Raw genomic sequence first — 14,971 nt, forward strand, 5'->3', positions numbered from 1 at the left:
CCAAGGCCTTGGACACTGCCTGGCACAGCAGGCACTCGATAATGAACCACAGAGAATGGTGGCTGGCAGTAATCATGATAATGAGCAACCCTAGCTTCTCCAATTAGAGTCTGCCCCCACCCAGCCTCAGCGGCTCCTCCTTGCACAATCAGAAGTCAGCTGGGTGTTTCTGGAGTGTCTGCTCCAGGTGAGTGACATTTCCCAGGAACCACAAAGAGGGTGGGGTGGGGGGAATCCCCCCGTGCTTCTGCTCAGGGAGGCCCCAGGCGGTGCTATGCCAAAGCACAGTATGCCAGTCGGGCACAGGCAAACCAGGCCAGGGGGCAGCATGTGCCAGAAGCTAGCGAGCTCAAGGAGAGTGAGAACCCCCGAGGCAAGACACGAATACACACTGTGTGCTGGGCTCGGGGCACCAGCTCAGGGTTCAGGGAGGAGGAACCCAGGCTAACACTAAGAAGGGACGCCGGGCGAGCCGCGAACCTGCGGTACCTGCAAGCCAAGGACGCTGGGCAGCATGCCGGACTCAAACGGTGGCGCCAGTCAACTCGCACACCCGCTGGGCCAGGAGGCTGCAAGGACGCGGTCTGTTCACGGTCGCAGGGAGGCCCGAAGGACCCCGCCGAGCAACTGCGTTTATCAGTTGCTAGGAGACGGGCGTGGCACTGCCCCGGGGCGGGGCTTCTCTGGGGGGCGGGGGTTTCCCTCCTCGGCCGCGGTGCCAGCCCAGGTGCACACACAAGATCTGGCAAATAGGTGTAGCCAAGTAGGGAAACCAGTTGCCCGCATTCAGCCACTCATTCATTCAATCTTTAAGGAATTCCTGCCCCGAACGTGAGCACCTGTTATACACCTTACCTACAGTCCAGGGGGCGGAGTGCTGGCTCCCCCTATAGCTCCACCGGCCCCCATCTCCCATTCTTTGATGAAGGCAAAGGTTGCAGGGGGTTCTGCAAACTCTGATCACCCCACCCCACCCCCAGACCTCTTCCGTACAGACTCCTCTTCTGTGGCTGATGTCCTTAAAACGTCACGAGAATCCTATTTAGTGATGTGAGCCCAAACTCAGAGATGAGGGAGCTGCGGCTTGGAGAGGTGAAGCGATTTGCCATGGGACACCCGAGCGGTTGTGCGGCAGGCAGCACTGGGTTGGAATCCAGACCGTCTGACTCCGAAGCCTGGGCTCAGCGCGAACCCCCCAGCCCAGCGCCACCCCCAGCTGAGCAAGCTCTGGCTGCTGCTCCCCACCACACACCACCAGAGGGGCTGGGGTGGAGGGCCACACCGCAGAGCTGACTGGCCAGAGGGGCAGGGGCAGGCTTCATGGAGGAGGTGATGCAAGCCAATTTGGGGCTTGCCAGGCAGGAAAGCAGAAGGCATTCCAGACAGAGGGAACAGCACCTGCAGGTGCCCAGAGGGCTGAGAGTACTTGGCAGGTTCCGGGATGGGATGATGAGGCTGGCGTGGTGGGTGAGGCCCCTGCTACACAGCCTGGAAGGCAGGTAGGGCATCAAGACCACCAGCAATGGGGAGCCACGTTAGGTTTCTGCTGAGGGAGAGTAGACCCACTCAGCAGCAGGGAACCGAGGCACCCACACACTTAACTAGTGGGGAAACTGAGGCCCTGAGCTGAGCTCTGACCTACCCATGATCAAAGACCAGAACTGTGACAAAACTGGATCCCAGGTCCCCTGCCTCCCACTGCCCAACCCCAGGAGCTGGAGACAGGCTGTGGATAAAATGAAGGTTCCTGTGGCCAGGATTCTCACCTGGCCCTGATTGGATAGCTCACTACACATGTGGGCAACACGTTGCTATTGACTCTATATAAAGAGCTCCGCCCAGTAGTCTGGGCAACACGGTGGCACGGCTGCAAGGCTGCAGGAGAGCAGAGTAGACGCTGGAGTGGTGGCAGCTCCAAGGGCAGAGGCCCAGAGGACAGCTGTGCAGGACAATTTTGCAGGCAGAGAGGCCCAGAGGCAGAGACCAGCTTGCTGCATGCAGCTCACTCTGAGTGAACGGGATTTTAGTGATTGATCTGCCACTGTGGAAATAAAGTTGGGTATAACCCTTTCACCCCAAGAACGTTTTACTGTCACTTTCTTTGGTCACATTGAATCCATAGCTAGCTTGCCTGGGGTGAAACCCACTGGCAAGACACCCACTCACTGGGGCCCTCCAATATTCCTCAGTCTAAAAAAACTGACCCAAGAACATCTGGGAGGGAAGAGGAGGAGGACTCCAGCTCTCCCCGCTGAACACATACCACCAGCAGCCTGGAGACCACAGTTTGCAAACTAGGAAGTGCTAGAGACACACACAGGGCTTCCAGCTCCCAAAGGGCCCCATTAACAAGGGCGGCCAGTGACACCACTCTCACTTGGACAGAAAGCAGGCCTCTGCTCCTTTAGTCACACCTGCTGGCCTGAGGCTGGTTATCCTCCAAAGGGTCCACGATCACATTAGCACCCAGAGCAGCAGCCAATTTCCCCAGCATCTATTATGGAGACAGTCCTGAGCTCAAGATTGAGAAGCCATAGTTCTTGGACTAAGGGCCAATGCCCAGTCCTATATATGCATCCAAATCACCCAGGAACATGTCAGAACTTCAGTTTTGAGGATTCACTCCAGACCTGCAGAACTGATTCTCCAGGGTGGGGCTTAGGAACCAGTAAGAGACTGTATTTTCCAAAGACAGCCACCTTGACAGAGTTCCTTCCACAGGCTCTTCTTAATGTGATGTTGACACTCCATCCACCTAGTGATGGGTCTAGTCCCCTTCCCCCAGAACCCAGACTTCTGTGACCACCTCAGCCAAAAAGTGTGGTAGAAGTGACACCCCATGACTTTTGAGGCCAGGTCATATAATTCCATGTACTTCCACCTTGTTCTTTTGGGGTGCTCACTCTAGGAATCCAGCCACCATGTTGTGAGGAAGCCCAAGTAGCCACATGGAAAGGCCACAAATAGATGTTCTGGCTGACAGCCCAGCTGAGTCCCCCAATAACTTCCAGCCTCAACCATTAGACACACAAACATGCCAGATTCCAGCCCCCAGCCTTTGAGCCATCCAGCAACACTGTGTATAGCAGACGCCAGCTGTCATTACCAAGCTCTTTCCACATTGCAGTCTTATGACCAGATTTACAATCTGTTGCACAATAATAAATAACTGGATAACATATTTTTAAAAGTTACCTCCACCAAGAGTCTATTGCACAACCCACGTTTGAACCACTGCCCTGTGGGAAAGGGGGTCAAGGTCAAGACCCAGATAAGCATGGGATAGAATGAGGGCAGACACGTGCCACCTGCTCCTCAGGAGTGACAGGTGGGTCCACAACCTCACCTCCGCATAGGTGGTTTCAGTGCTGGCAAAGTCACAGTAAAGGAAAGGGTGTGTCTCTTTCATTTATCTATTGCTGCATCACAAACCATTGCCCAAACTTAGTATCATAAAACATTCACCTGTTATTTCTCACAGTCCTGTGGGTCAGCTGGGTGGCTCTGTGTTGGTGTCGCCTGGGCTGTACTTGCCTGGAGGGTCAATAGGGAGGCCCAAGAGGGCCTCACTCATGTCTAGTACTCGGTGCTGTGGGCTGGGGCACCTCGGTCTCCCTCCACGTGGCCCCTCACCCTCCAGCGGGCTGGACTGGCTTCTTGAGATGGCCCTCCAGGGCGAAGTCCCAAGAGGGCAAAGGCAGAAGCTGCACGGTCCCTTTTGAGACATTGGCTTGGAACTGACCCAGTGTCACTTTCTTCACATTCCATTGACCACAGTGAGTCATAAGGGCCCGCCCAGGTTCAAGAGGATGAAGAATACACTCCACCTCTGGATAGGAGCTGGGGCAGTCATATTGTAATGGGGCATACCATAGATGGGAACAATTTGAGAGCCATCCCTCTCTACTTCCTGCGTCTTCCCAGGGTAGGGGAACCCCAAGACTTCCATGGGCACCCAGCAGGCTTTCTTAAGTTGTCCCAAGACTCTGCCAGTTGGAAACACATTGAGGAACAGCTGCACCCATCTTCTTGACATCCGTAACCAGCCGAAGTAGGCCCCCTTTTTAACAGCTTTATTGAGGTGTATTTTGTCATAAAAGTCATCTATTCCAAGTATAGAATTCATTGATTTTTAGTAACTGCCACGTGATGAAGTCACCACCACATATGTAAGTTTTAGAACATGTTCATCTCCCATTATGACCCTTCATGCACATTTATAATTAATCTCTGTTCCATTCCCCCACCCCAGGCAACCACTAATCTACTCTTTGTGCCTAAAAATTTGCCTTTTCTGGATATTTCCTATAAAGAGACTCATACCATATGTAGTCTGGCTTTGTGACTGGCTGCTTTCATTTAGCAAGATGGTTTTAAGTTCATTCATGTGGTAGCATTGATCAATACTTTGTTCCTTCTCACAGCTGAATAATATTCCATTGTGTGATATAACACCTTTGTTATCCATTCATCAGGACATTAAGGACACTGAAGTTGGACATTTAGACATTCATGAACAATGCTGCTATGAACATTCACACGAAAGTCCCTGTGTGGCCAGGTGTTTCCATTTCTCCTTGGTAGACACCCAGGAGGGAGATGGCTGGCCATGGGGTAGTTTTATGCTTACCTTTTTGAGAAACAGCCAGACCATTTTCCAAAGTGGCTGCCCCATTTCACATTTGCACCACTGGCAGCCCATGAGGGTTCCTGTTTCTCCACATTCTTTAAAGCATTTACTGTCTGTCTTATTTATGATAGCCTTTCTCGGGAGTGTGAAATAGTATCCCACTGTGGTTTTATTTTGTATTTCCCGAATGACTAATGATTTTGAGATCTTTTCATGTGTTAACTGACCATCATAGATCTTCTTTGGTGAAATGTCTGTTCCTATCTCTCACGCACCTTCTGAATGAGTTGCTTGTCTTATTTTTGGGTTGTGGGAATTATTATGACAAATTATTTTGTTAAAATCATAATACAAATTATTCATACAAATTATCTTTGGAGAGTCTGAACACAAATTCTTTATCAGACATACGTTTTGCAAATATTGTCCCCACTCTCCTGCTCAGCCTTTCCTTTTCTGAGTGGGGTCTTTACCACTGCACTTTGAAATGCAAAAGTTTTGAATCTTGATGAGGTTGAATTTACTGCTTTTTTTCCTTCTTTGGACCAGGTGTTTGGTATTAGCTAAGAAATCTTTGCCTAACTCAGGCCCATTTTTAATAGAAGTAACACTTGGTGTCTGAACACTAAGCAAATCCACAAAACAAGACTCCTAAAAATATAAAAGCTTGGACACTAAAAATGATGGCTTGCAGACATTCCCAGACACTCCAGGGGAGTGTCACAGAATGACACAAAATTTCTGAAAAAGTCTGACACTATCAAGAGCTTATAAGATGTTCATATATCTTGGTGCAGTAATAAATCACTCAGGATATAGAGCCAACCATTCAGTGTTGTTTTAATAGAGAAAAACTGCAAACCACCTTACCGTGCTTCTGCGGGTGCAAAGAAGCCGCTCCCAGCTGAGTCCTAAGAGGGAGCAGGAGCCCACTCAGGAACTTTGGCACAGGGAGGCTAATGATGGTGAAGCTATTCAGGAAGGGTGGTTGATGTGCGAAGATCCCACCAGCAGCCTTTCAAATGTGTTTCTTTATGTCAAGTTTAATGGGGTACAACTCACATCCTGTAAAATTCACCCTTTTTTAAGTGTTTTGACAGCTGTGTACAGTCATGTAACCACCATCCCAATGAAGATACAGAATATTTCCATCACCCCCAAAAAGTTCTTTTGGACTCAAATGCGTGTAAAACCACATCAGAAGTAAATACATCAGAAGCACCCCATGCCCCCCCTTGTCGGCACGATAGTGGGTGATTTTTGCTTTTTAGCATTTTCTGGGCTGTTTAAAGACACTTGGAACAATATGCTATTTGAAATGACTCACGTAATGCTGAACTGACTTTGGAAAATCATTTCTTTGCTGGGACCTCTGCTCTCCCCCAGCAGACATACACCCATCCCCCAGCCCAGACAAAGGACAGCAGGAGAGCTCAGAGTTTGCTCACTTCCAGCCTTAAATAAAACCTTGTGGGTCCAACTGGAATTATTTCACAGGCGCCTGGTAACCCTGCCCCGCAGACAGACAGACCTGACAGCGCACCATTATAACCCCTGACTTCCCTGGCCCCTGCCGAGCTGCAGGGGGTGAGGCCCAGGCAACGGGCTCCATGGCAAAACACTAAAAGCCTTTCTTTTCAACATTGACTGACCCAGGAAAGTTACTGTTGAAAGGGTTCCCTCCGCAAAGCAGTCTCCGGAGGCAGAGGCAGGGCAGGGGACAATCGCAGCCCTCCCTGGGTTGCCCGCTCTCCGCACGAATTTGAAATTAAATCAGATTCATCTGCAGAGACACAACTGGAAAGCCCAGATCCAAGTTCCAGAGTCTTATTCTAAATGTACACAGCAAACCGCCCAGCTGTGTGGCTCCAGGCCCAGAAGCTCCCATGGCCCAGCTGGGGATCCAGTCCACTACCAAAATATAGAGGCTTCGTGGACTCCAGCATCACCGGGCTAAAGGACACTCAATCCCCCCATGCCAACCAGAGGTCATTCTCCCTCTTGATGCAGTAAATCCACTTCTACAAATGTGTGTTCAGACAAGCCAACGCTGTTAGTGCTACTTGATGCCAAGCCCCACACTGGGCACTGGGGGGCACAGGTCCCTGGCCTCACAAAGCTCCAATCCTGTGGGGGGCCCACAAATAAATGGTAATGTAGCATAATGGCTGCTTTTTAAAAATACCAGTGTAAAAATACATACCATTTGTAGGCAAAGAAAACATGTGGAAAGCAACACATCACACTATCCATGAAGAGGCAGCTGAGATGGAAGTGTGGATCTTTCTATAGAGTGCCAGACACCATTCCAGGTGAACAAACAGCCTTACCCTCAGGCGACAGGTTAACACAGGCAGATGGACCACACACACAGGCGAGACAGGGTCTGTTACAAGTATGGAGTGCCTGCAGTGTCAGCAAACATCTCACTGAGGGGGTGACAACAGAGCAAAGGACTGGGAGGTGAGGCCATGGGCTGGAAACCTCTGGGAAAAGCAGATGCCAGCGGGCTGAGGGGAGGTCAGGAAGCCGTCAGGAGGGAGGTAGTGGCAACAGATGAGGTTGGAGAGGGGTTTCCGGGGGGAGGGGGGGATTCAGGTGCCAGGCAGGCCGGGCCTTGGGGCATGGTGAGGACTTTGCCTTCAGTCCCTGTGGGAGAAATCACAAAGGGATCCACCGGCTGCAGAGAACAGACTGAAAGAGTTCAAGGCCAGTTCTTGGGTGGAGGCTGCTGCAGTGATACAGGCCAGCAGGGCTGGATCTGAGCGCAAAGTGGTACCAGTGGAGGAGGGAGCAGGGCTCAGTATGTTCTGGAGGTGGAGCGCTGCACAGCCAACAGACACGATGCGGGCGTGGCCATGGGAGGAGAAGTCGATGGCAGGGATTCACTGAGCAGGCTGCAGGCCCAGGAACATGGGACGGAAGAGCAGGGTCCTGCACAGAGAACATCGGCGTTCCTATGCAAATATGTGAACACACAAAAACTTGTGCACGAACGTTCATGGCAGCTTGATTCAGAGCAGCCAAAAATTGGAAACAACTCAAATGTCCATCAGCAGATGACTGGATAAACAAAATGCAGTCTAGCCATACAATGGACTATTATTCAGCCATAAAAAGGAATGACATACCAACACAGGCTACACCATGGCTGACCTTGAAAACACTGCTGTTAATGTTTTCAAAAAACAGTCAGTCACATATTGTATGATTCCATTTCCACAAAAGGTCCAGGCTACTCAGCAAGACCCAGGCTGCTTGCCTCTCAGGAGTGGGGACGGCAGGACAACCCTGCAGCCCTGGGCACCTGCATCCATCAGGTTTCCAAGCCAGCATACTCTGGACAACAGGAATGGAATGAGACTTTCAGTCCACCTTTCTGAAAATACCTGCCAAAGACAGAAACAAAGCATTTAAAAAAAAAGGAAGGATTTGCTAGTGAAGAATATTAAAGTGACAGCTCAATTTTTCAGAAAGAAAAATGAAAAATAAAAAAAAAGCAATGGAGGGAACACATATGACTGGGTAGATTTTACCGACACAACTATACACACTCACAATTCCCCACATATACGACTCATACCTAACAGAACTCAGTGGCAAATGCAAAGTTGATGGAAAAAACCCAATTCCTTGTTTGAAAGAAGCAATCAGAAACAAGAAGAAAACACTCAAACACCACTCTACACCTATAAAGAACTTGTACAATTTGCAAATGAAAAACAAATTTACAAATAGAGAAACAGGTGAATAACCCACAGCTAATGAAATAATTGCAAAGTAAATCTATTTAACATTCCCTTTCTTCACAAAGCAAATAAAATGTTTTTCCTGTGGGAAACAAAGATGTCCAGAGAGACAAACCCATGCAAATGGAAAGTAGTGTTTGCCTAGGGCTGGGGGTTGGGGGGGGGGCTAACCAGTACAAGGTTTTTGTGGGGAGTGGGTGATGAAAATATCCTAAAATTAGATCATGGTGATGGCTATATATTCTATAAACCCACTAAAACCTATCTATTTATATAGGCCTTAAATGGGTGCACGTTATGGCATGGAAATGATTAAATAAAATATGTCCCCCTAAAAAGAAAAAGTAAGGAAAGATGGAAAAAGAGAAAAACACAGCCATGTTAAAAAGGAGAATGTGAAATATCTCCAATCCCTACACTACTCGATCAGTTTGGAATCCTTCCCTCTTTTTCTGTGCACTTAACACACACATGTCCTTGTAGAAAATATTTAACGCTGCTGTGTAAGGATATGAAAGTATTAACTTTGCACATAATATGCTGTCACTTGCTTTCTTCACTCAACCTTTCTTTGGTGACTCATCCTGGCTCCACTACTGAAGGGCCACAGGTGGTCTCAGTGTGTCATGATTATAGGCAATGATGCAATGAACATCCTGTAAATCTTCTTAAGGTGGAAGCCAAGAAGTGGAATAGATGTGATAATTTAAAAAAAACAAAAAACATACCTCCAACATGGTTAGGGAGAAGCATCTTACCTTCTTCCTGGCAGAGGCATCCCTTGGACAGAGTGTTCAGGAATAAGCAGGAATTTGCAAAATGGACAAAATGTTGATTCTGGGATACTGAGGTATTGGAGACAACATTTCAGTGCTTTTTCAAATTGCAGGTCTAACACTTAAGTTCCTAGAGTTACACACAAGACCAGATTCTTCCCATCTATGATAGTCGAGGACAGTTTTATAAAGTCTGCCTCTTGCTCCAACTTGCCTGGATAACCATTTTGCTGGTAGCAGGTGCTGGACATCTCTACCCATCTCTTGTGCAAGAGAAAGGAAAGGAAAAGCAGCTTAGCACTCACCTGACAAGCTAGCTGGTTTTTCTTTTACCTTCCAGAAAGTACTAAGGCAACAGAGAAAACGTTGGCCAAACAGTAGCCTGTTAAGCACTAGAGAAACGTTGGCAGAACAGCAGCCTGTTAAGCATAATAGGTCTGAGATGGAACTCTGCGGCCACATTGCCAGCTCACCATCCACAGGTGCAAAAGTGGGAGCTGGAAGACCACAGCTTTTCTATCCCCACGTCCCCCGCCAAACACACACAGAGCTTAGCAGCGTACATCTCAGATCGATTTCCTACCAGCAGGAGGTTCCTAATACAGTCCAGTCACTTCTCCAAGCCTGGTATCCTCTGCTCTAGTTACCACATGAGGTTCTTTGCACCGTCCATGGTGCAGTGAGATGCCGTTTTGGGAACGCAAAACCAGAATATAAATGGAGGGGGGGCTTCTCCACACCTCCAGGGCTGGAGGGCGGCTAGAGCAAGCTCAAGGGGTTCCTGGGGAGAAGGGGTGGAGTGCCGCGTGGGAGAGATCCCCCTGCAACAGGACCCGGCTGCCACCCTCCAGTCCTTTCCCCGCTTCCTATCCTGCGCCCAACCTCTTCCCTAGTCGGATCCCGGGACAGATTCTCCGCGCACGGCGGGTGGTGGAGATGAAAGCGGACAGACCCGGGAGTGGGAGGAAAAGAGGGGAGGCCAGGAACTCCCCTGGAGATGAGGGGAGATGAGCGCGTGGGTCAACAGGGGAAGCGAGACGGGGAGAGGCATCAAACCCCCTACCCAGCCCCCTCCAAACCAACCCGGGGTAAACAGACGCCCTGCCAGGCGAGCGCAGCTGCTGGACACAGCCCTCGGCGCCGCTCCAACCAGACCGCGACCGCTAAGCCCCTCCTTTCGAGAACTTCTGGGGCCGCCCCTGGAAGTGGCGGGGTGGAGGGGCTGGCGGAGCTACGCGCGGCAGCGATGGAGCAAAGCTGCCCGGGCCCGGAGACCAGCATGGAGGGCGCGGCGGGTGACCCGTACCGGCGACCCGCGCGGCGCACCCAGTGGCTGCTAAGCGCCCTGGCGCACCACTATGGGCTGGACCGTGGCGTGGAGAACGAGATCGTGGTGCTGGCCACGGGCCTGGACCAGTACCTGCAAGAGGTCTTCCACCACCTGGACTGCCGCGGCGCCGGCCGCCTGCCTCGCGCCGATTTCCGCGCGCTTTGCGAGGTCCTGGGGCTGCGCGCCGATGGGACAGATGCCGCCGGGGATGAGGCCACCGGAGACGCGAACTCCGGGGATGTGACGACCGGAGACGCGGCCGCTGGGGTGGCCACCGACCAGGACGCGGATGCAGAGGAGGAGGCGCTCCTGGCGCTGCGCGCCGAGCCGCCCGAGCTCACCTTCCGCCAGTTCCACGCGCGCCTCTGCGGCTACTTCGGCACCCGCGCCGGGCCCCGGCTGCCCCGCGGCGCTCTCAGCGAGCACATCGAGACGCAGATCCGCCTGCGCCGCCCGCGCCGCCGCCGCCGCCCGCCACACACGCCGGGCCCGGAAGGGGGCCCAGACGGCGGCCCGGACAGCGAGCGCACGGCGCGTTTGGCGGAGGAAAACAGCAGCCTGCGGGAGCTGGTAGAGGACCTGCGTGCCGCGCTGCAGAGCAGTGACGCGCGCTGTCTAGCGTTACAGGTGCGCGCCGGCGCGGAGGGGATTCTAGGGTCTGGGGGCAGTCCCGATGGAATGGGCTGGGGAGGTCGTTTGAGCAGCCACCTGGCTGCAGAGCTTGGGCAAAGGAAGAGGAAGGGGAGAGAAAGGGCAGCCCCAACCCACTTCAGCCAACTTGCATCCTGTCACTGTTCGACCCCATTACACTCCAGCCCTCTCCAGTCCCCACCCCTGTTCTCATCCCCCATTCCACCTCGCAAGCCCCTGGTCCCATCCAGATAACCATCCCACACATACCCACCCCCACCATCTAGTCTGGCCTCTTCTAACCCAGTAATTGAACTCTCCCAGAAAACCTGGGCAGTCTCCATATTCATGCAACAGGCATCTTGAACTCTCCATGGTGCCAGGCTTCTGGAAGGTTTAGGAGAGGAGGTGGGCAGAGGGCTCTGTCCCCACACTTAAGGAGTCCCCCTGCCTAATAGGGTGGATGGGGAGCTCATTTAGTCATTTGACAAATACGAATGGGACTCCCTCAGGGCCAGACCTGATGTCCAGGTGCTAAATAGGTAGTGTCACTGTCCATCAAACTGCCACTGGCCATCGAGCACCGGTAGGGGCCAGGCCTACTCAGGGATGTTGAGAAGGAAGCACTGAATGAAATATGGACCCAGCCCAAACATCTGAGATTCAGTCAACAAACACTTCAGCACTGTGCCTAGCTGTGTGTCAGTGGTGATGGTGAGGGAGGGGTGTCACATGAGTAAAAGAACTGTGTGCCCCAAGGGAACAGAGGCCAGGAGAGAGCTGATGGTTTATTAGCCCGGTTCCCCACGCAGCCCAGTCACCTCCCCAAGTGGTTGGTAAAAGGCTGCCATAGCAGCGGCTGGCAAGGCACCATGGCCGGTGGATGTTAAGGGCAGCCGGCCAAGGGGCAGCAGATAAGCAGAGGGTAGGAGAGGAAACGTATTGCCATGTGGATTAAGACTCTCCAGGATCATTCATTCTACAGGTGTTTCTTCAGCACCTACTGTGTGCCAGGCCTTTTGAGGAACCGGGGACACAGCAGTCAACAAGGCAAAATTCCCACCCTCAAAGACAGTCTAGTGACCAGACACCAGAGAGGGCTGGAAACCCCACGCCGAGGGGCTTAGATTGTTCCTCAAGTCAAGGTGATGGCGGAGCCACAGAAGGCTAAGTGCTATGAATGTAGAAGATAGGCAGAGTCGTGAAGTTTGGGAATCACTGGTACGGTGCAAAAGCCCGTAAGAACAGAATTATGGGCTTTGTGCCTCACTTTCTCTCATTCATTAAAAACGGGGGATGATTAGAGCTCCTGCCTCATTAAAGTTATTGCCAGGATAAAACGAGTTCAGACTAGCCTGGGAGCGGTAGGAAGTGGGCCAAGTAAACATGCACAGTCGCCTTGCTGACTCGGAGGCTCGGGAATGGCGGCCGCGCTGATGGCCGGCGTCGGGCGTCTGGCCCGAGGCGCTCACCGCGTGCCCTGCTGCCCTGTCCCCGCAGGTCGGCCTCTGGAAGAGCCAAGCGAGCGCGCGGGAGGCGGGCCGCGGCGGGCCAGAGGCGGCGGCGCGCGAGCTGCGGCAGGCGCGGGGCGCGCTGGCGGCGGCCGAGGCCCGCGCGGGGCGGCTGCGCCAGGGCCAAGCCGCCGTGCGCCGACGGGCGGAGGAGGCCCGGCAGGCGGTGCTGCGCAGCCTGCGTCGCGTGCGCGAGCTGGAGGCGCTGGCGTGCCAGGTGCCAGGCCTACAGCGCTGGGTGCGGCGGCTGGAGGACGAGCTGCAGCGCTGCAGGTGAGCCGCCCTCTGGCCGCATTCTCCCAAACCTCAGGTGTGCATCCCCCTACCACGCACACGCACACGCACATGCACGCACTCGTTCTCGTGTTCCCTTATTTGTTCAGGCGTTCGTTCACGTAGCCTCCACTCGGTCATAGGTTCTTCCATTTCTTAAGCCATTCATTCACTCTATCACTTGCTCTTCAACTGCCCACTCATCCATGCATGCATTCGTCCATGTTCCTGTTCACACACAAAGTCCCTCCATTTGCCCAGTCGTGGGTTGCAATCGGATATAGTCATTCTTATTCTTTGATTAGACCAACACAGTCATAATGTTGCTACTAATTAACAGTCACTGAGCACTTCATGTGTGCCAGGCTCAGAGCTAAACTCTCTAGTGCTGAACCCTCCCAACAGTCCTGGGAGGTAGGTACTATAGTGTCCCCATTCTACAGATGAGAAAACAAATGTAGGGTAGTCCCTTGTGCTAACTCCACCAGGGCCAGAAGCTGGGCTTGGGACCAGCATTCAAATCCTGGCAGGGCCTTTGATAGATATGTGACCTTGGAAGTCACTGCCCTTCTTGGAGCCTGTTTCCTCTTCGGTGGAACACAGACTGGAGTCCTGCCTGCCAGAGTGGCTGTGAAAAGGCAGCAAGGTTGTGCCTGGCACATAGTAGGCACTCCATAAACAGAGCCCCCCTCTCCCTTTTGAATGACAAGGCAGGCCTGCTCCCCTTCCACATTTACTGAGCACCAATTCTGTACAGGGGCAATGCCAGGTTCCAGGGATGTGGCTATGAACCAAACAGACCCAAATTTTCCCTGCCCTGAGCAGCCCTGAGTTAGGCCATGAGATCATGTGACTAGACATCAGGCAGCACGCGGGAAGGATGCTGTGAGGGAAGACCCTTGTCCTGCTCTCCTCAGGCTCAGCCAGCACCCGGTAAAGTGATGCATAAGCTGAGAGCTGAGGATGGGATGCTCCTTGGAAAGATGGGCCAGGAATGGGAGAGGGGAGAACGTCTAGAATAATGAGACCATATGCACAAAGCCTTGAGGCAGGATGGACTTTGGCACATTCTAGGAACTGAATGGAAACCAGAGTGGCTGGAGGGGTAAAGCTGGAGAGGCAGACAGAGGAAAGACCACCCAGGGCCTGGAAAGCTGTGGCAAGGGCTTCAGTCTCTCTCAAGAGAACATGAAGCCAGAGAAAAGTTTTAAGTGTGGGGATGACACAAGCAGATTTGCATTTGAAAAAAAATTTACTCTGGCTAGAGTTGTGACAAGGTCATGGGAGGAGGGGGAAGAGCAAGAGACAGTGGGGTGTCCAGTGAGGGGGTGTCGTACTCCAGTCTGCAAAGAAGGTGGTCTGACCTAGGCCAGTGGGCAAGGCAGTCAGAAGAGACGCTTTGAACCTAGCTCCTCAGAGGAGGCAACTCGGCCTTGACTTCTCAGGCGCTCACAGCTGGGAGATGAGAAGGCCCAGTGGTGGAGGGAGGCCTCCGAGGAGGCCCACTCCAGACCAGCCTCCTGCAGCTCCAATGTTTGGATAGTCACTTCCTGTTTGTATAGCTGATCAGCTACAGAGCAGGACCAGTTGGCTTAGGGCCTGTGTCCAGCCTTGGAATTTTCTCCAAGAGGAGAAAGAGTCTCTTCTTTGTTTTTCCCTAAAGTAACTGTCCTTTACAGCATGATTGTAAGAGCGACTACCAACACTGAGACACACTGAGACAGCCCCACAGTAGAAAAAGTAAATTCATATTCTACTTCCGTATCTGTGCAAGGAAGAGATTTTATCCCCATTTTACAGATTGTGGGAAAGTGAGGCTCTGAGAAGTAACATACCCAAAGCCACACAGCTAGAAAGTGGAAAGGTCTGCCTGCTCTCATACTCTGAGTTCTTTCTTTCCATTTTACCCTTTTTTATTGTTGACCCATGGTTACAAAATGGCCGTTGTGCCTCCAGGCTGCTGTTCAGACATCAGAAGTTCAGACAGTGTCAAAGCAGGAGAGAATTTTCTTCTTGTAAGTTTTGCCCTTGTATTCAGGTGCGATACCCCTTCCCCACCAGAACTTGCACCT

The 14,971-nt window shown here is 52.2% G+C and overlaps 2 protein-coding genes and 1 long non-coding RNA gene across 4 annotated transcripts in view; 1 reads left to right on the plus strand and 2 right to left on the minus strand.

The window, feature by feature from the left end:
* CFAP92 (cilia and flagella associated protein 92 (putative)) overlaps positions 1 to 616 on the minus strand; it is a 73,121-nt gene extending 72,505 nt beyond the window's left edge. The window contains exon 1 of the mRNA XM_073231111.1: positions 490 to 616. The gene's annotated coding sequence lies outside the window, so the exon portion shown is untranslated. The remainder of the gene's footprint in view (positions 1 to 489) is intronic.
* Positions 617 to 5,446: 4,830 nt separating this feature from the next.
* LOC118973471 (uncharacterized) lies at positions 5,447 to 10,705 on the minus strand. Its single transcript, XR_005062839.2, has 3 exons — positions 10,576 to 10,705; positions 9,138 to 9,224; positions 5,447 to 8,019 (listed from the first exon to the last, which is right to left on the minus strand). It is a non-coding gene; the product is annotated as an uncharacterized lncRNA (long non-coding RNA).
* Positions 10,213 to 14,971, plus strand: part of EFCC1 (EF-hand and coiled-coil domain containing 1) — a 36,365-nt gene continuing 31,606 nt past the window's right edge. Inside the window, exons 1-2 of one of the 2 annotated variants that reach the window (XM_037023963.2) lie at positions 10,213 to 11,112; positions 12,616 to 12,899. In XM_037023963.2, the coding sequence (XP_036879858.2) occupies positions 10,402 to 11,112; positions 12,616 to 12,899 (995 nt within the window). In that variant the 5' untranslated portion in view covers positions 10,213 to 10,401. The remainder of the gene's footprint in view (positions 11,113 to 12,615; positions 12,900 to 14,971) is intronic. The other variant, XM_037023964.2, reaches the window with a different exon arrangement.

Source organism: Manis javanica, chromosome 3 (genome assembly GCF_040802235.1).
Source record: "Manis javanica isolate MJ-LG chromosome 3, MJ_LKY, whole genome shotgun sequence".
Lineage (NCBI taxonomy): Eukaryota > Metazoa > Chordata > Mammalia > Pholidota > Manidae > Manis > Manis javanica.